This window comes from Oncorhynchus mykiss, chromosome 19, assembly GCF_057628025.1.
Source record: "Oncorhynchus mykiss isolate SJ-2025 chromosome 19, ASM5762802v1, whole genome shotgun sequence".
NCBI classification, from domain to species: Eukaryota; Metazoa; Chordata; class Actinopteri; order Salmoniformes; family Salmonidae; genus Oncorhynchus; species Oncorhynchus mykiss.
In genome coordinates, this window is record NC_143040.1 from 67891537 (window position 1) to 67914123 (window position 22587).

At 43.4% G+C, this 22587-nt stretch overlaps 2 protein-coding genes across 4 annotated transcripts; both read right to left on the bottom strand.

Moving 5' to 3' along the window:
• Positions 1-1190: 1190 nt before the first annotated feature.
• On the bottom strand, positions 1191-13111 carry ivd (isovaleryl-CoA dehydrogenase). Its single transcript, XM_036955209.2, has 12 exons — positions 12609-13111; positions 11650-11739; positions 11266-11317; positions 10945-11114; positions 9139-9232; positions 8866-8996; positions 4974-5070; positions 4775-4868; positions 3156-3237; positions 2837-2941; positions 2584-2656; positions 1191-2396 (listed from the first exon to the last, which is right to left on the bottom strand). Exons 1-12 carry the CDS (start codon positions 12729-12731, stop codon positions 2263-2265), a joined length of 1245 nt encoding a protein of 414 aa, XP_036811104.1. The 5' UTR covers positions 12732-13111; the 3' UTR covers positions 1191-2262.
• A 186-nt stretch (positions 13112-13297) lies between these two features.
• Positions 13298-15664, bottom strand: pomk (protein O-mannose kinase). Of its 3 annotated transcripts, none has more exons than XM_021574833.3 (3): positions 15509-15664; positions 14269-14556; positions 13298-14149 (listed from the first exon to the last, which is right to left on the bottom strand). In XM_021574833.3, exons 2-3 carry the CDS (start codon positions 14539-14541, stop codon positions 13373-13375), a joined length of 1050 nt encoding a protein of 349 aa, XP_021430508.3. In that variant the 5' UTR covers positions 14542-14556; positions 15509-15664; the 3' UTR covers positions 13298-13372. The 3 variants fall into 3 exon arrangements, with proteins under 3 accessions (XP_021430508.3, XP_021430509.3, XP_036811105.2); XM_021574834.3 differs by having other exon boundaries at positions 15516-15652; XM_036955210.2 differs by lacking the exon at positions 15509-15664 and adding an exon at positions 14732-15092.
• Positions 15665-22587: the final 6923 nt, after the last annotated feature.

Below are 22587 nucleotides of genomic sequence, written 5' to 3' on the forward strand. Positions count from 1 at the left end.
CCTATCATCACCAAGCCTATCTCTGACCTCTTTAACCTGTCTCTCATCTCTGGGGAGGTTCCCATTGCTTGGAAGGCAGTCACGATGCATCCTTTATTTAAAGGGGGAGATAAAGCTGATCCTAACTGTTATAGGCCAATTTCTATTTTGTACATAATGTTTCTGCCACCGTGTCGTGTCCGAAAAGAGCTTCCTGATATCAGGAAAGAGATTACTCACCCCGTAGTGGAGGAATTCTAATTCTTCAACGAGTCGGATGGGAAGGATTTACTCCAGACCAAGCCCTCATCCTCATCCCAGAAAAGACGGAGATTTTATGGACGACGGTCCGGGTGTCTTGTAAGGATCCGTCGCCGAGAGGGTAATCTACCTTTACCATCAGTCCTATTAGCCAACGTACAATCAATCGATCGATAATAAAATAGAGGAACTACGAGCACGTATATCCTACCAACGGGATATTAAAAACAGATTGCGATTTCTTATAAGCTTCTGGGTTAGAGTCCCGCTCCTTGAAAGTGGCAGCTCTACCCTTTAGCTCAGTGCGGATGTTGCCTGTAATGCATGGTTTCTGGTTGGGGTATAAAAATACATTGAGGCACTTATTGATGAAGCCAGTGACATATTCCAGTCTGTGCTAGCAAAACAGTCCTGTAGCGTAGCATCCATGTCATTGGACCACTTCTGTATTGAGCGAGTCACTGGTACTTCCTGCTTTAGTTTTTGCTTGTAAATAGGAATCATGAGGATATAATTATGGTCAGATTTGGAAAATGGAAGGGGAGGGAGAGTTTTGTGTGTATATATATATATATATATATATATCTCTGTGTGTGGAGTAAAGGTGGTCTAGAGTTACATTTTTTCCTCTGGTTGCACGTGACATGCTGGTAGAAGTTAGGTAAAACGGATTTAAGTTTGCCTGCATTTAAGTCCTCGGCCACCAGGAGCGCCACTTCTGGAAAAGCATTTGCTTATGGCCTTATACAGCTTGTGGAGTGCGGTCTTAGTGCCAGCATCGGTTTGTGGTGGTAAATACACAGCTACAAATAATATAGATGAGAACTCTTGGTAAATAACGTGGTCTACAGCTTATCATGAGGTATTCTACCTCCGGCGAGCAATACCTCAAGACTTCTTTAATATTAGACATGGCGCACCGTTTGATTTTTAAATAAGACATGGCCCACTAGTGCAAAATCCAAGTAATTTTTTATTCTACACAAACAGGACACCAACCAATTTGGATACTTAGTTTGAAACAAAATCTTGAGGAATGAACAAATCTTGCATTTTTTTTTGTTCTTCCTATCAGACAATTTTTAGTTGATTTAACCATTTGAATATGCTCTTAAAAGTAAAACAATGATATTTCCATTATAGAAAATCATTGTTTGGTACAAGTACATTGTTTTTGCTGACTAGCTTCACTTCACATTCATTCATGGAGAAGATTTTCTACACAGCTCAACACCACTGAGAAATGGAAAGTTTACAAATACTTTGAAAAAAAATAAGAAAGCGTGACAACAAAAAGATAGCGATAGTTTTAAAAGTCGTTAATGGTAGCCACTTGTGTACAAAGCCATGTACCCAGGAAACACCAACGGAAGGCAACAACTAACGGAAGGGGGGAATTTTAATCTGAAGTTTGTCATGGATTTAAAAATGCTGCTGCTTGCAATAACTATTTGCATAACAGAGCATATTGTATGGTTCCCTGCTTCAGACACACACACTACTAGATTCCTCCACTATATAGACTAAGGTCATTTCACTGCAAGGTAGAATCAATAAAACCCTATTAAAAATGGCATAAATTAAATTGTTACTGAAATAACAAGAAATGTTAAAAGTATGATAAATACAGTTTAATTAGGTTGATACCAGACTACTTATTGTATCTAAAACACTGGAGGCAGAGATCTAAGTCCACACCAGATGAATCATCATTCGTTGGTGCTACTCCGGTGCTTGTTGCCCGTGACTAAAGCTGATATGGAGAATCATAAAGTGTTCCCTTGGCTGTTTCTCCTACAGGGACTGTTTTGGTCCAAGGTAGAAACTTTTCACTAAAGGGTTCTTAAAACAGTTCTTCATTGGGTGAAAGGGTTCTACCTAGAACCAATACAGGGTTCTCCTACACAGGGACAGGCAAAGAACCCTTTTAGAAACCTTTCTAAGAGTGTATAATGGTATTTCGTGTAAGGCCTTTGGGTGAGTCGTGATCCAATGCGTGTACTTCTCTTCAGCTTTCAAGGTCTACTTGTACATGGCATTGAAGGCTCGACCAATGATGAGCCTGCGCACCTCACTGGTGCCTGCTCCGATCTCGTACAGCTTGGCGTCCCTCAGGAAACGGCCCATGGGGTAATCATTAATGTAGCCGTTGCCACCTGTAGGTGAAGAAACGCAACAATGACTTGTCATAAATGAAATGAAAATCAAGCCCTCCAATCCCTCCACCTCCCCAGACAGATTATAGTTGGGATGAACACAAGTGTAAAACAGTTGAGCATGCAATGTTAACATTAGCTACAAAGATCAACATGTTTCTATAAAAGTGCATGGCTTGGTTCTTACCCAGGCACTGAATTCCATCCAGAGCAACTTGAGTGGCATTCTCAGCACAATAAAGAATGACCCCAGCACAGTCCTACAATAAACACCAAGATAATACTGTGCCATCCAATATTTTTTTTTCCTATCACATTACATTATAAAACGTAACATTACATTTGTCATCAACACTTTCAGCCAATATATTTGCTGTTACATTACATCTATGAATTTCACATGAATAAAATGGACTGTTGTTGTTGTCCAGAATGCTCACCATGGAATTGGAGTGTCCCTTGTCACAGGCTCGTGCCACGTTATACAGATACTGTCTACATGCACCCAGGCGGGTGTACATGTCAGCCATCTTGGCTTGCATCAACTGGTAGGAAGGATAAAAAAACATCAATTCCAGAAAAGGCAAACTAAGTGTTATACTTGAAAGCATTATTCATTCTCACATCAAATGTAGTCATTTTATAACCTTAAAGGAAGTGGTGTGTGTAAGAGAAATAGGTCTGTTGTAAGTGGAATATGATTGACACAAGTGCCCTTCCTTATTTGACCGCCTGAGAATGGTTTGGTTGATTACCCACCTGGAAGTGTCCAATTTTCTGTCCGAAAGCTTCTCTAACGTGCAGGTAGGGAACGGAAAAGTCCATCACAGCTTGCATAATGCTGAAAGAGGGGAGCATTATCTTCATTGCAGAACAAACTCAGCAAAAAAAAAAAAACATCCTCACTGTCAACTGCGTTTATTTTCAAACTTAACACGTGTAAATATTTGTATGAACATAAGATTCAACAACCGAGACATAAACTAAACAAGTTCCACAGACATGTGACTAACAGATATTGAATAATGTGTCCCTGAACAAAGGGGGGGGGGGCTCCAAAAATCAAAAGTAACAGTCAGTATCTGGTGTGGCCACCAGCTGCATTAAGTAATACAGTGCATCTCCTCCTCAATGACTGCAACAGATTTGTCAGTTCTTGCTGTGAGATGTTACCCCAACTCTTCCATCAAGGCACCTGCAAGTCCCCAGGCATTTCTGGGGGGGGGGGGGGGGGGGGGGGGGAATGGCCCTAGCCCTCCAATCCCAGACGTGCTCAATGGGATTGAGATCCGGGATCTTTGCTGGCTGTCGCAGAAGGTTGACATTCCTATCTTGTAGGAAATCAGCCATACTGCTCGTTCTGTGCGTGGTGGCATTATCATGCTGGAGGGTCATGTCAGGATGAGCCTGCAGGAAGGGTACCACGAGGGAGGATGTCTTCCATGTAACGCACAGCGTTGAGATTGCCTGTAATGACAAGCTCAGTCCGACGATGCTGTGACACACCGCCCAAGACCATGAAGGACCCTCTACCTCGATCCCGCTCCAGAGCACAGGCCTCGGTGTAACGCTCATTCCGTCGACAATAAACCCGAATCCGACCATCACCCTTGGTGAGACAAAACCTTGACTCGTCAGTGAAGAGCACTTTTTGCCAGTCCTGTCTGGTCCAGCGACGGTGGGTTTGTGTCCATAGGCAACATTGTTGCCGGTGATGTAAGGCAGGTCCTCACCAGACAACAACCCTACAAGCCCTCAGTCCAGCCTCTCTTAGCCTATTGTGGACAGTCTGAGCACTGATGGAGGGATTGTGCGTTCCTGGTTTAACTCGGGCAGTTGTTGTTGCCATCCTGTACCTGTCCCACAGGTGTGATGTTCGGATGTACCGATCCTGTGCAGGTGTTGTTGCACGTGGTCTGCCACTGCGAGGATAATCAGCTGCCCGTACGGTCTCCCTGTAGCGCTGTCTTAGGCGTATCACAGTACGGACATTGCAATTCATTGCCCTAGCCACATCTACAGTCCTCATGCCTCCTTGCAGCATGTCTAAGGCACGTTCACACAGATGAGCAGGGACGCCGGGCATCTCTTTGTGTTTTTCAGAGTCAGTAGAAAGGCCTCTTTAGTGTCCTAAGTTTTCATAACTGTGACCTTAATTGTCTACGGTCTGTAAGCTGTTAGTGTCTTAATGACCGTTCCACAGGTGCATGTTCATTAATTGTTTATGGTTCATTGAACAAGCATGGGAAACAGTGTTTAAACCCTTTACAATGAAGATCTGTGAATGTCTTTGAACGACAGGGCCCTGAAAAGGGGACACTTTTTTGCTGTTTAGATAGATGTAGACAGAATAGGTGTGTTAGAATATGTATATTTACCCGATAGGTCCTGCTGCGAGCACAAGTCTCTCCAGGTCGAGTCCAGTCATCATCACATAGACTCCCTTGTTGAGAGGACCCAAGACATTCTCCACTGTAATCAAAAGACACCGTTGCAATTGAAAACATAATTCATTATGATACAAAATATTACTGAATACACTCACACAAATGTGCATACACGCTCAGGCACACACACCTGGAATCTTGCAGTCCTCAAAGATAAGTTCACAAGTGTTGGATCCCCTCATTCCCAGTTTATCCAGCTTCTGTGCTGTACTAAACCCTGGCATACCCTGTAGGAATAAAAGTTGGACACAATTTACCAATATGTCCAGACTAGGGTTGCAAAATTCTAGTATCTTTCACAAAACTCCCAGGTTTTCCAGAAATCCATAATCCTCCAAAAACACGATTACTGGGAAACCTGGGTAATGTCGGGAAAGTCCATGTAGAGGCCGAGACAGAAGCATTTCCATTATTGATCATAATAAAATAAAGTGTTAAGTATAAACGGGTCCAGAACAACGGTCCCTCTAAAACTGCATGCGGGCTTGCAGTAGCCCAGACTGCCGTGCGGTAGCCCAGACTGCCGTGCGGTAGCCCAGACTGCCGTGCGGTAGCCCAGACTGCCGTGCGGTAGCCCAGACTGCCGTGCGGTAGCCCAGACTGCCGTGCGGTAGCCCAGACTGCCGTGCGGTAGCCCAGACTGCCGTGCGGTAGCCCAGACTGCCGTGCAGAACAAATATCAGCCCATGGAGAGAAGCCAGAGATTGGACTCAACTTTTTAGAGCAGTGGTCACCAACCGGTCTATCGTCCTCCAAGGCAATCCTAGTCGATAGCCAAACATTTCTGTAAAAAACCCAACGATAAAGCCTTGTGTTCCTATTTTGTTTTATTTGTCTCTATTGCCAGTAGGTGCAGCCAATTTAGCTGCCATGTGCAATGGGTAGGCAAACTTACCATTTTGAACCATTTCATGTGTCTGAAGGTACAAACGCTGCCTTCCCGGCGGGCCCGGAGAGCAAATCAAGTGCACTATAGGCTTACCGCTGGCCAATCGGATGGCTCATATTACTGTGTCTCCAGTAATTTAGCAGGCATAAAAGAAAGCAAAGTTGACACTGAGATTTACAAACATGACTAGAGAGAGACTGTATTCAACACTTAAGACATAAAATGCATATTCTTCCTATTTCCACAGGCGTTGTTATAATTCGCGGCTTTGGTCTTTTAATAATCAATGAATATTTGACTTTCTCTGTTCATAGGAGTAACATGAATTTGTAGGCAGAAATGATGTGGTGAGACTCGAGTTTCGCCATCAGCTGAAAGACAGTGTCCCTTTTTGGTCAGTGTCAGCGGAGGAAAGGGAGAGGGGAGGGATGTTGAGAGGCAGACCGTCAGTCTGCTGCCCTCTCCCTCAGGCCAGTAAAATAAAAATGTAAAAGTATGTTTACTGAGCTGGGCCTCAAGTAATACAACAACGGATCGATTACCAGTGTGATCATATAGCCTGCCTCAAATTTTGAAATAGAATTTGAGAAAAATATTTAGAAAAACATGTCCCGAACTATGCAGGGCAATTCAAGCAAAAGCCAATATGCGGTATTAATGTATTGGGCCTACAGCTTACTGCACAAACCTCATTGCTACAGTACTGTTTTTAATTGGTTAATGTTGCATAGGCTTACGTTTAAGTCATATATATATATATATATATATAAATATAATCTGAGCAGTAGATCTCAGCTTGCATTTTTGACTCAGTGATCTTGACTAAGAAAAGGTTGGTGACCACTGTTCCACAGTTTTCCCAGTAAACACGCAACATTTCCCTTTACTGTGGCAATTGTGATCGAAGCAACGCAATATTAGCCACTTTCAATACAACATACCCGAAACAAAAACTACGCAAGATATTTTGTTGTAGGCAGAACGCATTGGAGTAGGAATCTATTGCATTGACACACAGGACTCAGGCCGTACTCTACACAGACCGGTGCGGCATAACCAATCAGAGCTGCAATAGGCCTATATGCAAACAGACCATATATGGATCTGTCCATTTACTTTGAACTGGACTGTGTTTACAGCATAAGCAGTTGTGAGTAGATGCGCTTGTTTTGAGCTCAAAGCGAGAGCTGAATGTAGCCACGTGTGCACATTTTGTTCATATCCTTTGCTAGTTAGTGAGTCATTAGCCCAGTTATAGATAATTTGTAGTCAGCAATAGGGGAGTGATTGCTTCCTACAAGAGCACAAAACATGTACATTCCTAGACATATTTGAAAAACGAGTCAGGTAAAGAGTTTGTCTTAAAGGGGCAGTGTTGTAGTGTTGTATTCCCTCTGCCAATAGGCAGAGGGGACATTAATTTGTCTGTTTCTCTGTAAATGGTATAATGCATTTTATTTTGTAAAGTGGTTTGCTTAAACAACATTTCCAGTCACCTTGTCTGAAGGACAAGTGGATAAACAGGTTAATGCCAAACCCTGTATGTTTAAAAAAAGTCTCATGGAATGTAGGCCTACATTGAACACCAAACATTGGCTGCTACTGTAGGCTGATTGATAGAACAGCTATTTCCATGTTAAAATGTTATAGGATGCATTTTCCCCATTGTAGGCCACTCTGGTAGGCCTACATTATGATCAAATAGACACAGTAGCCTACTTGGCCACTTAAAACTAACTTAAAGCGGGTACAGCTTCAGAGTTCACAGTAAACACACGCTGGAAGTTGCACAGACTTTTCAAAACGTTTAAGTTTGCACTCCGCAGACCTGAAATTTGCTCAAAGCCGAACAAAAAAAAGAGGGAATAGACCCAGACCCATAACTGGTCAAACGTAAACAGGCCCAGACCCATAACTGGTCAAACGTAAACAGGCCCAGACCCATAACTGGTCAAACGTAAACAGGCCCAGACCCATAACTGGTCAAACGTAAACAGGCCCAGACCCATAACTGGTCAAACGTAAACAGGCCCAGACCCATAACTGGTCAAACGTAAACAGGCCCAGACCCATAACTGGTCAAACGTAAACAGGCCCAGACCCATAACTGGTCAAACGTAAACAGGCCCAGACCCATAACTGGTCAAACGTAAACAGGCCCAGACCCATAACTGGTCAAACGTAAACAGGCCCAGACCCATAACTGGTCAAACGTAAACAGGCCCAGACCCATAACTGGTCAAACGTAAACAGGCCCAGACCCATAACTGGTCAAACGTAAAGAGGCCCAGACCCATAACTGGTCAAACGTAAAGAGGCCCAGACCCATAACTGGTCAAACGTAAACAGGCCCAGACCCATAACTGGTCAAACGTAAACAGGCCCAGACCCATAACTGGTCAAACGTAAACAGGCCCAGACCCATAACTGGTCAAACGTAAACAGGCCCAGACCCATAACTGGTCAAACGTAAACAGGCCCAGACCCATTACTGGTCAAACGTAAACAGGCCCAGACCCATAACTGGTCAAACGTAAACAGGCCCAGACCCATAACTGGTCAAACATAAACAGGCCCAGACCCATAACTGGTCAAACGTAAACAGGCCCAGACCCATAACTGGTCAAACGTAAACAGGCCCAGACCCATAACTGGTCAAACGTAAACAGGCCCAGACCCATAACTGGTCAAACGTAAACAGGCCCAGACCCATAACTGGTCAAACGTAAACAGGCCCAGACCCATAACTGGTCAAACGTAAACAGGCCCAGACCCATAACTGGTCAAACGTAAACAGGCCCAGACCCATAACTGGTCAAACGTAAACAGGCCCAGACCCATAACTGGTCAAACGTAAACAGGCCCAGACCCATAACTGGTCAAACGTAAACAGGCCCAGACCCATAACTGGTCAAACGTAAACAGGCCCAGACCCATAACTGGTCAAACGTAAACAGGCCCAGACCCATAACTGGTCAAACGTAAACAGGCCCAGACCCATAACTGGTCAAATGTAAACAGGCCCAGACCCATAACTGGTCAAATGTAAACAGGCCCAGACCCATAACTGGTGAAGCTGTTGTAAGTGGAATATGGAAGGCGTTTGGTTTCATTGCCTGAGATAAATACTTGCCTTCTCCACAATGAAAGCTGTGATGCCCTTTTGGTGAGCCTCCGGGTCTGTCTTAGCGTACACAATGAGAACGTCTGCATCTGGCCCGTTGGTAATCCAGAACTTTCCACCGTTAAGAACGTAGTGGTCACCTTCAGCAAAATAAAAACCCAGAGAGGAGACGGACAGCAGTATGAGCAATTATGCCCATTTTAAAAAAAGGTAAGGAACTAGCTCAGGGAACTTGTGCTACTACGGAAAGGGATTTTAAGGAGAGTATTCCAGAGGGCTCACCTTCTTTCCTGGCCTTCAGTTTCATGGACACCACATCGGATCCGGCATTGGGCTCACTCATTGCCAAGGCACCCACGTGCTCTCCTGTCATGAGCTGGGGACATTATATTAGAACGATAAGACATACAGTGCATTCATAAAGTATTCAGACCTAGACTTTTTCCCCACATTGTTACGTTACAGCCTTATTCTAAAATGTATTAAAGCAATTGTTTCTCAATCTACACACAATACCCCATAACGACAAGTTTTTTTAAATGATTTCAAATGTATTCAAAATAAATAACAAATAAATAGCATATTTACGTAAGCATTCAGACCCTTTGCTATGAGTCTCAAAATTGAGTTCAGGAACATCCCGTTTCCATTGATCATCCTTGAGATGTTTCTACAACTTGGAGTCCACTAGTAGTCAATTTAATTGATTGGACAGGATTTGGAAAGTTGGAAAGGCCCACACCTGTCTATATAAAGGTCCCACAATTGACAGTGCATGTCAAAGCAAAAACCAAGCCATGAGGTCAAAGGAATTGTCTGTAGAGCTCCGAGACAAGATTGTGTCGAGGCACAGATCTGGGGAAGGGTACCACACAAAAAGGCTGCAACATTGAAGATCCCCAGAACACAGTGGCCTCCATCATTCTTAAATGGAGGAAGTTTGGAACCACCAAGACTCTTCCTAGAGCTGGTCGCCCGGCCAAACTGAGAAATCGGCAGAGAAGGGAGGTGACCAAGAACCCGATGGTCACTCTGACAGAGAGCCAGAGTTCCGCTATGGGCGATGGGAGAACCTTCCCGAAGGACAACCATCTCTGCAGCACTCCACCGTTGAGGCCTTTATGGTAAAATGGCCAAATGGAAGCCACTCCTCAGTAAAAAGGCATATGACCGCCCGCTCAGTTTGCCAAAAGGCACCTAAAAACAAGATTGAACTCTCTGCCAAGTGTCACTTCTGGAGGAAACCTGCCACCATCCCTACGGTGAAGCATGGTGGTAGCAGCGTCATGGTGTGGGGATGTTTTTCAGCAGCAGGGACAGGGAGACTGGTCAGGATTGAGGGAAAGACGAACGGAGCAAAATACAGAGATATCCTTGATCTGCTCCAGAGCACTCAGGACCTCAGACTGGGGCAAAAGGTTATCCTTCCAACAGGACAATGACCTTAGGCACAAAGCCAAGCCAACCCAGGAGTGGCTTCGGGACAAGTCTGAATTTCCTTGAGTGGCCCAGCCTGAGCCCGGACTTGAACCCGATAGAACATCTCTGGAGAGACCTGAAAATAGCTGTGCAGCGATGCTCCCCATCCAACCTGACAGAGCTTGAGAGGATCTGCAGAGAAGAATTAGAGAAACTCCCCAAATACAGGTGTGCCAAGCTTGTAGCGTCATACCCAAGTAGACTCAAGGCTGTAAATGCTGCCAAAGTGCTTCAACAAAGTACTGAGTAAAGGTTCTGAATACTTAAGTAAAATGTGATAGTTACTTTTTTTGCTTTGTCATTATAGGGTATTGTGTGTAGATTGATGAGGGGAAAAAACAATTTAATCCATTTTAGAATAAGGTTGTAACGTAGAAAAAGTGAAGGGGTCTGAATAGTTTCTGAATGCACTGAAACATAGCTATTTCAATGTGAAACTGCCTGTATAGAGTAGACACAAACATGCTCTCCTGTCCTGAGTTGGGAAAAGACAACGGTATACATTTCATATCAAAGAAATAAAAAGAACACCTGGCTATTGCACTTTGAGGCTGCCTGTATACTTCAGAGTGCGTTAAGCATGCATGGGACTACAATTATCATCCACACCTTGGCCATGTACTTGTCCTTCTGCTTCGTGTTGCCATGGCGCACCATCTGATTGACACAGAGGTTTGAATGGGCCCCGTAGCTGAGGGCGACAGCTGCCGACACTCGCGACATTTCCTCCATCACAATCACATGATCTAGGTAACCCAATCCTGAACCACCATAATCCACTGTGGGGGGGGGGGGGGGTTAACATAGTTATGATGCTACTTCTACATCAGATCACCATCATGGTCATTGATGAAACTACCAGTAAACTATTTTTACGCCGGGATAAATAGCATAGTGATACATCAACCCAAATCAGAATCCATCTCTTACATGGGGCAGTGATACCCAGAAGTCCCATATCACCCATGTCCCTCCAAAAGTCCTGCATGAAAAAAAAACAACCCAAGAGGTTACCAGGTGTAAACCAGGGGCCTTACAAAGTTCATATTTTTAGTCCCAAAATACACACTCAATGTAGACCTACATGAAGAACATTAAGCTCTATTGTAATTCAATGTCCAGTATTTGTATGATTTAGGTCATGGATCCTAATGATGCGTTGTTATTCATTTGAGGTGGATTATACTGTTTGTAGTGCAGCAAACATTAAGATAATACAATTATTCAAGAGGAATACCACACACTACATCGTGTTATGGTAAGGTTGTCCTAGCTTGCTAATTCTTATTAGAATAGTATATTTCATCATCTCACCCGCATCCCAACAAATTCATTGCTCTTGTCAATCTCATCGGCAATGGGTGCCAGTTTCTCGGCTAGGAACCTCCGGATTGTCTGTCGGAGCTGGACAAAATAGGGAATGACAGCGAAAATATAAAGAAAAATGTATCGACATGAATTTCAAACGGAATATGTTCACATGTATACTGTTAAGAGTACTGTTAAAAAACAAATGTATCAATACAATAACTACTAGATAGTATCAACAGCCTGGTTCCTCTCTAGGTTTCTTCCTAGGTTTTGCCTTTCTAGGGAGTTTTTCCTAGCCACCGTGCTTCTACACCTGCATTGCTTGCTGTTTGGGGTTTTAGGCTGGGTTTCTGTACAGCACTTTGAGATATCAGCTGATGTACGAAGGGCTATATAAATACATTTGAACATATTTTGATATTGTTATGCAAAACGTAGTTTATTCCCCTTCAGAGCGAAGCAGCGTCACATGCATGCACGAACTTTCACCCAATCAAAAGCTGCACAAGAAACCCACCCCTCGTCCACACCAACGTTAGCTGTCCGCATGTAACCTTTGTCTAGGATCATACCAGTAGCTACCAGAGGTCTGAAAGCATCGTTTGCCCCGTGCATAAATTTGCTCTGAACCGACTACTAGTGAGCTACAGCTGATAGCCTAACTGAGCTGAACAACGAGCGTCTCGATGTCCAGGCAATATAGGTAGTTAGTACAACCAAAAGCCATCTAAATAAAGACTCTCGACACAACAGTTATGTCATAACAGTAGCAGTCCGTCATTTTGGCCTTTAACACTTGCTACGCGTCCTTGACACCTTTCTGTTTTGTTCCTTCATTTAAAAAAACAACAACCCCACAATACAGACTTTCATTTGAGCTTGTTGACTGAATGTCAGCTGTCTTTGGTCGTTAGCTAGCTAACGTTAGTTGAAAGTTAGCTACTTCAGTTATCTAACGTTACTTGTATCTGCTCCTCGGTAAGCCCGTTGACGACATCATCCACGGGAAGACCGGCAGCGCATCCTCGTCTTGAAATCTCAGTGATTCTTGCACCCAGGCGGAATGCACTCCTGACTGCAAACATTGTTAAATTGCGGTACTAGACTGTATCCTCCGAAACAGTCAAGATCAGCGAAAGGTCGGATAATTACACAATTACGGAAAACGGGAAGTGTCCGATGTGCTACAACAATCCACAAAACAGGGATGTATTCATCACGTCTTGCAACGGAAACCGGTTAAGAACCGAACGGGGCGGGACCTACCTGAGTTTGTCCTATAGAAACTCTCGTTTTCTGTTGCAAAACGTTTTCCGTTTGGCGTAAACGGTTTCTGTTGCAAAATACTAATTGTTTTGCAACAATTGTTTTTAATTAATACACCCCATGTTTGGAAGGGAATTCCCTCTATTATGCGCGAAGGTTTTCTGTCAGCTGTTAATGGAATAACGGGTGCGTTAGCGCCACCCTGTGTCCTGGAGCACATCATATGACATTATGGGCTACTTGCAGCAGAGACTGTACAGATTATTTCAACACAAATGCATCGAAGATAAAAGTGAGCAAATATAATAATAATAATAATAATAATAATAATAATAATAAATTGTTATTTGATTTTCAAAAGTAACATCTCAAAGGGTAAATTATAAAACTGTGACAAAAAAATATATTTTATTTTTAATTACACGGTCCAGTTTCTTATCAGTACAAAGACAAAGTGAGATTAAAGCATGTCTCTGGAGCCACCAGGACCGGGACTGTCTCTCATCATGGTTGCATAGACTGATCTGTACACGCTCAGGACATCCATTGCAGAGGGGCGAAGATGAGGGTCTCTTCTCTTACACTCCCCGTTGATCTGAAAGAGATGGAAGTGGACCACGTCACCTCCCGCTACCCTCCCCATCAGGAAACGTGTAACATCTGGAATCTTCCAAATGTCCGTTTTTTCGTCGTACCCCGGCATAAGCTCATCGACAAATGGCTGGCCGTCACTATGGGGCCACAGCTGCTCTGGGGCCACAAATTCCCCTGTGAGCTCCCGGTGGCCGCATCTCACTAGCAAGCCTGCAGGGGCCCCGACCTCTGGCAGGGCATCCAGGTCATTGACCACCAGGTGGAAGTCGCTGGTCAGCAGGAACTGTGACAGGGTTTTCACCAGGTCATTCGAGTCACACATGACTCTGGTCCCGGTGGGGCTGGTGTGGAGGTAATGGAGAATGGAGATGTAGTCCAGTGCCAGCCGCAGGCGAGTCTGCCAGGTGTCCCGTACGCGGTGCCTCTCCTGGGCCAGCACGGCATCCAGGTTGAGCAGAGAGCCCAGCGGATGGTACTCTGTGACCAGGGTGTGGTCCTCTGAGCACAGGCCTACCAGCACCACCACATGGGGCCCTTGGAGGGCCTGGAGCATGGAGAGCCCATGGAGGAAGTCCTCCTGGTACTCCGGAGAGGAGAGCTTGGACAGGGCTACTTTGTGACCCTTCCACTCGGACAGGAAAACCTATGGGAGGGGGAGGAGGACACTGAATAAACACTTCAGGTTTTGTTATGTATTCAGGTTTGTTACGTCAAATGAAATTGGGCATATGTTTCGATTTTCTCTGTTGTTGTGTGGCTAACCTGCTTAACAGCTCCCTGGCCGATCATCTTCAACTTGCGCACCTCTGTGCGGACTTGTGGACACTCCAGCCAGGGCGAACAGTTCCTCATGTTGGCCATCCTAAAGTGACGGGGCGGACATGCCCCATGAGGAGTCAGGTGGGGGTCGCCGTCGCCACTCTGCTGCAGCGAGTCCAGGTACAAGTAGATCACCACATTGCCCAATAGCAGAGCACCAAGGCACACCAGCACCACTGGAACACCGCGCGAGGTAGTGCTGTTGCTTCTGCCCATGTTGCTGTCCTGAGCCTGCTCACAAAAGGAAGAGAATTAGGCAACTTTTAGAAACCCACAGACCTAAAAATTGGCTTAGCTACTGTAGCTATGACATTAAGTCTTAAATTACAAGCAGTCTCCCTCCCTGGCATTTAGGAGTTGCAGCAACCTAGCTCTGCAGTGGGCCACAATGAGAACAGAAACGAACCTTGATACTTCCAGCACCCTCGGTCTTTGCATAGCTAGCTAACTACATATGAAACCGACGTCAACGTTAACAGCCACTTTCAGACTGCCCAATACCGAGCTCGAACCAGTGGTTTCCTGCACCGCAACACACGTGACCTCCCTCCTGGACAACTCAATTCAAACTAACTGTGGAGTGAGTTTACGGCACGTTTTGACCTCCATTACACATACATAAATCATATTACACACACAAAGCATGCCCTATTCACAGCCTAAGGCGTGTTCACAACACAACAAGCAGTTACTAGCCAACCCAACACCCGGCTAAGCAGCTGCATGCTAGCTAGCCCTTGATCATGACTCTCAGTTCCTTTACACATGAGTGATTGGACGAAAGTGTCTTCTGTAAGGGGGAGTTTGGTCAAGAGCATCGACGATCGGTCTGAAGATTAACACTCATCGCTTGCAGTACGGTTTTGTACCTTGATCTTTCATATTATAGGATGAGTGTTATTACACAGACAAAATCGACATTTTTTACAACGCATGTTCCAGCCTCTGGTGTACATGCATGTGTATTTTGCGTTTGTGACATTATTTGTATTCGATATGAACATACCAGTAGAGGGATTTATGTTTCGAGAAAGGTAGCTACCGCAATTGAGATTCGATTCTCGTTTAGATGGAGTATTTGGCTGTTTTTGGCATCCAAAGCCAATTCGCCTTTAAACATAGTAAAGGAATAACGTTAGGACCCGAGTGGGAACTACAGGTTAGCAGCTAGTAACTAACTTACCCCTTACTTTACATGATGAGTGAAGACGCTCCGACCTCGTTTCTTATCTATTTAGGAATTGTTCTTTATCAACAGTATATTGTTGTCATTAATTTCTCCAACGTTGAACAATTACATCCGGGTAAAACTTCTACCCTGAAGTTCAACTTCATAATAAAAGTCCCCTCGGAGCAAATCACATCACATTTTGTCAGATGCGCCGAATACAACAGATGTACACTTTTACCGTGAAATGCTTACTTACGAGCCTTTCCTCAACATTGCAGAAGTAACACAATTGGCTAATAAAAGTAGAAAAATAATAACGCAATATAACAATAACAGGGATATGTATTTATTTATTTTATTTATTTAACCTTTCATTAACTAGGCAAGTCAGTTAAGAACAAATTCTTATTTACAATGATGACTATACACGGAGTACCAGTCCCAAGTTCAGTGAGTGTTCACTGTGCATAGTCAGCATAAGAGGGTCAGAGCAAAAAAGAGTCAATGCAAATAGGCAGTTAGCCTTGCAGTTAGAGCGTTGGGTCAGTAACTGAAAGGTCGCTGGTTCAAATACCTGGGCCGACAAGATGAAAAACATGTCAATGTGCCCTTGAGCAAGGCACTTGACCCTAAATTTGCTCTATGGGTGTTGTACTACTATGACTGATCCTGTAAAACAAGACTTTTCACTTTACCGATCTGGTCTACGTGACAATAAAAAAATAACATATTTTGGGGGTAGAAGCTGTTCCGGTGCTTTTTGGGCCCAGACATGTCTCTCCAGAACCGCTTGCCGTGCGGTAGCAGAGTGAACAGTCTATGGCTGGGGTCTTTGAAAGATTTTCGGGTCTTCCTCTTACACCGACTGGTATGGAGGTCGTGGATGGCAGGGAGCTCGGCCCCAGTGATGTACTGGGCTGACCCAGTCCACTACAGCCTCTTCGATGTGAATGGGGGCATGCTCGCCTGTCCATTTCCCGTAGTCCACGATCAGCTCCTTTGTCTTGCTGTCGTTGAGAGAGAGATTGTTCTCCTGGCACCACACTGCCAGGTCTCTGACCTCCTCTCTGTTGGCAGTCTCATTGTTGTCAGTCTCATTGTTGTCGGTGATTAGGCCTTGATTTTTTAAATTTTTTATTTCACCTTTATTTAACCAGGTAGGCCAGTTGAGAACAAGTTCTCATTTACAACTGCGACCTGGCCAAGATAAAGCAAAGCAGTGCGACAAAAACAACAACACAGAGTTACACATAAACAAACGTACAAACGTACAGTCAATAACACATCACTTGATGATGGTTTGGAGTCATGCGTGGCCACGCAGTCGTGGGTGAACAGGGAGACAGAGGGGGACTAAATACACACCTTTTTTAAAAACAATAAATAAATACAAAAAGTATAATCTCACAGCGTCAATATACATCTCCCTCCCACCCGCTCCCCACCCACCCACAGAAATCTACATTCATTCACACAGAGGGATCCACAAGCAAAACACTAAGGCCAAAAAATCGAACCAAAACAAACTGACATACACAAACAAAAACAACACAAAACAAAACGTCCACTATGCAGCACTTTGGTCAACCTACGGTTTCCAAATGCTGTCAAATATGTCTGCTTTATGTTCGATTTGATAATATATAGTCTAATAGGATGTAGTTAGATAGTTCAGTCCTCAAGTTTGTTATTGAGATTGGATTTGAGGCTTTCAGATTGATGGCTATACATCGTTTTGCAGCTATTAGACTATAGATTACAAAACTTTTCCTGATGTTGATCACAAAGATTTCAATTTCCCAACATAATCGTGGAAATTGATGGATATACTTTCCTAGACACAATGAAATAATAGCACATGCAGTATCTCAAAATGGTGTCCACAAATGCTTTTTGCATCTTCAACAGAGATATGACATTTCTGGGTGCATTACATGCTTTCTGGCAGTAGTGTAGTTCGTCCTATGAATTATCTCAATGTAGATCATAAAAGCTTTGAAACAAAGCCAGCTAAAGGTAACCTAGACTAATATACATGCTAATTACAGTGCATTGGATGAAGCTAACTTTCCGGTAACCCCTCTCTCTCTCTCAGCTTTGTTTGACAGTACATTCTGTCACCACTATAGGCCATTTCAAGATGCATTGAGACAGCGCTGACAGCGCTGATATCAATCGTAGATATGTGTCGAATGGTGCATTGCCATCATCTGTTGTGACTAATACATACAGTATTAAATTAAAAAAATGTAATGTGTTTCCAATGTAGGTTTAGAGATTAACCTCTCTCTCTCTCTCTCTCTCTCTCTCTCTCTCTGTCTCTCTCTCTCTCTCTCTGTCTCTCTCTGTCTCTCTCTCTCTCTCTCTCTCTCTCTCTCTCTCTCTCTCTCTCTCTCTCTCTCTCTCTCTCTCTCTCTCTCTCTCTCTCTCATAAGGTTATCCAATTCTGGTGTTATATTTTACATGTAGCTTGTAAACTGCTCTGTGTTCATATTTATTTTTTACAAAACCGGATGTGTTGCACTTTAGGTTGAGTATAGTGAGCAGAGCACAGCAATTAAAACGTTTCAGAAATGTGGGTGTGGGTTTAAAAAGGGGCTCTTCCAGGGGAGTCACTGGCTTACTGGTGCTCTTCCATGCCATCCCTAGGAGGGGTGCGTCACTTGAGTGGGTTGAGTCACTGATGTGATCTTCCTGTCTGGGTTGGCGCCCCACCCTTGGGTTGTGCCGTGGCGGAGATCTTTGTGGGCTATACTCGGCCTTGTCTCAGGATGGTAAGTTGGTGGTTGAAGATATCCCTCTAGTGGTGTGGCGGCTGTGCTTTGGCAAAGTGGGTGGGGTTAGTATTTATGCTGCAGTAGTTTATGTGTCTGCTAGGGGCAGTTTGTTATATTTGGAGTACTTCTCCTGTCTTATCCGGTGTCCTGTGTGAATTTAAGTATGCTCTCTCTAATTCTCTCTTTCACTCTTTCTCTCTCTCGGAGGACCTGAGCCCTAGGACCATGCCTCAGGACTACCTGGCATGATGACTCCTTGCTGTCCCCCAGTCCACCTGGCCGTGCTGCTGCTCCAGTTTCAACTGTTCTGCCTGTGGCTATGGAACCCTGACCTGTTCACCGGATGTGCTACCTGTCCCAGACCTGCTGTTTTCAACTCTCTAGAGACAGCAAGAGCGGTAGAGATACTCTTAATGATCGGCTATGAAAAGCCAACTGACATTTACTCCTGAGGTGCTGACTTGCTGCACCCTCGACAACTACTGTGATTATTATTATATGACCATGCTGGTCTTTTATGAAAATTTGAATCTCCACCCGGCCCAGCCAGAAGAGGACTGGCCACCTCTCATAGCCTGGCTCCTCTCTAGGTTTCTTCCTAGGTTTTGGCCTTTCTAGGGAGTTTTTCCTAGCCACCGTGCTTCTATACCTTCATTGCTTGCCGTTTGGGGTTTTAGGCTGGGTTTCTGTACAGCACTTTGAGATATCAGCTGATGTCAGAAGGGCTATATAAATACATTTGATTTGATTTGAGTAACTTCAACACATGGCACTCAATCTGCTTGATTTGGATTTTAGGCACATGTTGTGTGAATTCTACACCTTTGGATCTCAAGCCTAAACCTCCTGCACTCTTGCTCATTATTGAAGGTGGATTACTGCCATCTGCTGGGTCAAAATACTGTTGCTTCGTTACATTACCACTCTTACGTTTATACTGTTAATCACAACCAGTCAAATGTAGTATCCATCAAAGCAACATTCGCAATGCAAATTAAGGGCATTTAATTCATTTGGACATTTCCTCAGTACTTGAAGGGTGTCATTTCCAGTACTACTGCGTTGCCATCACTGTTCGAGGTGGCTGGTAGCCTAGTGGTTAGAGCGTTGGGACAGTAACCAAACGGTTGCTGGATTGCAACCCCAGAGTTGAAAAGGTACAAATCTGTCTTTCTGCCCCTGAACAAGGCAACTGACCCACTGGCTGTCATTGTAAAATAAGAATTTGATCTTAACCGACTTGCCTAGTTGAATAAAATAAAAATGGCTGGTGAGTGTTGAGTCAATATCTTCGCTTTATCTATCTGCAGATCCAGAGACGTCAGGCAGTAGGTCCTCTGTTATCCTGGTCCAAATGAATTGTGTTCTAAAATTCCCATGACATTCTGATTCATAATCTAGCTTTATTATGGCCATGGAACCTTTGGGCCAGCAGAGTTCCCACCAAAAGTCGAATGACAAACACCATACGAGAGCTTTTAAACACAAGCTCGAATTTTAGCATTGTACACTTTTGTAATTACTATATCATATGTGGAGCAGCCACAACATTTTTGGTACTGAAGTTGAAAATAGGTCTAAAAATACAACTGAGATTTACTACTAAAAAATACAATTTATATCACATTGGTACACGTTGTTGAAATTAGGACAGGGATTGGTGTGTTTTACTCTGAGCCAAAACCAACTGGAAAATGGCCTTTATGCTTCTGATTACACTGTGAAACGTCTAATCCCATAGAAGTGTCATCTATCAACGTTCAGTAAAAAACAAACACTTGAAGCCAATGTAAACATTTAATTAAACCAATTTAATCAAAGAGTAGTTGAACAAGAGTTTAGGATGATGGGGATAAAGTCGTTGATGTTTTCTGGCAGCCTGGGATTGGTGACAACAGCAAAACAACTTTCCCCAAAGATGATGGATATACTGACAAGATGCATGTCTCTCCTTTCTTTGGATTTGTGATTACATCTCATTATTGTAATCCTTTTTTGAATATTCGATGAGGGTTGTTGACGTCAACTGCCTGTATTCCATGGGGAGAGATGCTATGCTACTAGCCTCATAACATGAATATGCATAGCCATCCAAAGACAACTCCGATATGAAGTGTTTTTTCTCATAGTTGCCAGGATGTCACGTCTCCTACGCATATCAGTAAACTCTTAAGCATTAAGCATCCTTTTATTCGATAAGATAAACCCCACGTAGCAAATAAGGCATTCGTTTCTGTGTAGTAGATGGAGCTTTCACCTGATGTTTCCTCGTCCTCTCTGCTTTCCCTGATGTTTCCTCATCCTCTCTGCTTCCCCTGAAGTGTCCTCTTTCATTTGGAAGACCCATTTGCGACCAAGCTTTAACTTCCTGACTGATGTCTTGAGATGTTGCTTCAATATATCCACATAATTTCCCCTTCTCATGATGCCATCTATTTTGTGAAGTGCACCAGTCCCTCCTGCAACAAAGCACCCCCACAACATGATGCTGCCACCCCCGTGCTTCACGGTTGGGATGGTGTTCTCCGGCTTGCAAGCCTCCCCCTTTTTCCTCCAAATGTAACAATGGTCATTAGTGCTAAACAGTTCGATCTTTTGTGAACGTCTCGTTCCTCTTTTTAGCAGCAACCATCAAAACTCTGCTTTCACACTGGATTGCATATAAAAATGATTGGGCTTATAAAAAAACGTATTTAACACTGTTATGGGAAAAATCAGCCTTAAGAGATGTTGTTCTTTATTACGAGCTGCAGCAACAGAGACCCACTCCAGACACAGCTAGAGTAGGACTCAATAAACCTTTGTTCACACACCATAGTTATAAGGAGTGTCTATTTTTTATTTTTTATTTTTTTTAACCTTTATTTAATTAACTAGGCAGGTCAGTTAATTAAGAACAATTTGTTATTTTCAATGATGGCCTAGGAACTGCGTTGTTCAGTATACTGCCTTGTTCTCTATATATTTTGCAGAAACTGTTTGTGTTCCCACAGCACCTGCTCTCAGTCAAATGCACAATATTCTGGGCGTTCTGCCAATTGCCTGATTCTGCCGCAAACCCTCCCTACATCCTGTTATCTCATGGCTCCTCAGATACAAGTTATGCAAAGCTGGTTACCCTCAAGTTACCAAACACTGGCATTTTACTATTCAGCTACAGTTCCTCCATTGTTCACATAAGGAATTAACATAGCATTAATGTATTATTTAACATAAGCATATATGCATAAACATAGGATTCAGCATATAGTAAATATTCCTCAACAACACCCAGGCATCAACCACTATTTGAGGAGCATGCAGCCACTTGCTGAACGACAGATGATATTCCGCCCAAACTCTGCATGCAATGGGCTCTCCAACCCTGTTCCTGCAGCTACCCTGTACTTAAATCTGTTCGGGAACATTGACAGTAACATGTTTTCACAACCCAACGTATTTAATTAAACTGTTGGCAGCCCCTCTCTTTACGCGCTCAAGATAGGCATGAAAGAGAGAGAGGAGGAGATGGAAACGCATGGTGGTGAGATAATCTGTAGCTACAGATTTTAGAAGATGGAGCTATACACCATTAAAGGTGCAATATTAAATATTTTTGGGTGACTGACCAAATTCATATAGAAATGCATGTTATAGACTTGTCATTCTCATTAAAAGCAAGTAGAATAAGCGGTATATCTGTTCTATGTGCAGTATTTCTATGCATTCCATTATGTTTTTTTTTGTGGCCTCTTTTACTTTCGGTTTTGTACACTAGTTTCAAACAGCTGAAAATGCAATATTTTTGGTAATTGAAAATATATTTCACAGCGGTTTAGATGGTACAATGTTTCTCTACACTACACATTGCTTGTTTTGTCACATAAACTCAAATTAGGCAAATAATTAGAATTTTAGCAACCAGGAAATGGTAGAGCGATTTCTGCATAGTGCATTTTTAACATAATAGTACATTACTCTGTTAGCAGTTGATGTTACTCTTCGATAACACAGACCCCAAAGCAAATCAGGGGGAGAAATATAGTTTTATTCAAAGAGGACTCTTAAGGATCGGCCACTTTTTATTTTTTTTTGCCTGAAATGACATACCCAAATCTAACTGCCTGTAGCTCAGGCCCTGAAGCAAGGATATGCATTTTTTTTTGGTACCATTTGAAAGGAAACACTTTGAAGTTTGTGGAAATGTGAACGGAATGTAGGAGAATATAAAACATTGGATCTGGTAAAAGATAATACAGAGAAAAAAACAACTGTTTTTTTGTACCATCATCTTTGAAATGCAAGAGAAAGGCCATCATGTATTATTCCAGCCCA

Coding starts and splice junctions, on each gene's coding strand:
- ivd (XM_036955209.2), bottom strand. CDS start 12,731: ATGTTTGCAGTCAGGAGTGCATTCCGCCTGGGTGCAAGAATCACTGAG. Junction 11,115..11,265: donor TCTGGGTATCACTGCCCCAT/GTAAGAGATGGA, acceptor CCCCCCCCACAG/TGGATTATGGTGGTTCAGGA. Junction 9,233..10,944: donor AGGACAAGTACATGGCCAAG/GTGTGGATGATA, acceptor TAATGTCCCCAG/CTCATGACAGGAGAGCACGT.
- pomk (XM_021574833.3), bottom strand. CDS start 14,541: ATGGGCAGAAGCAACAGCACTACCTCGCGCGGTGTTCCAGTGGTGCTG. Junction 14,150..14,268: donor GCCAGGGAGCTGTTAAGCAG/GTTAGCCACACA, acceptor CCCCTCCCATAG/GTTTTCCTGTCCGAGTGGAA.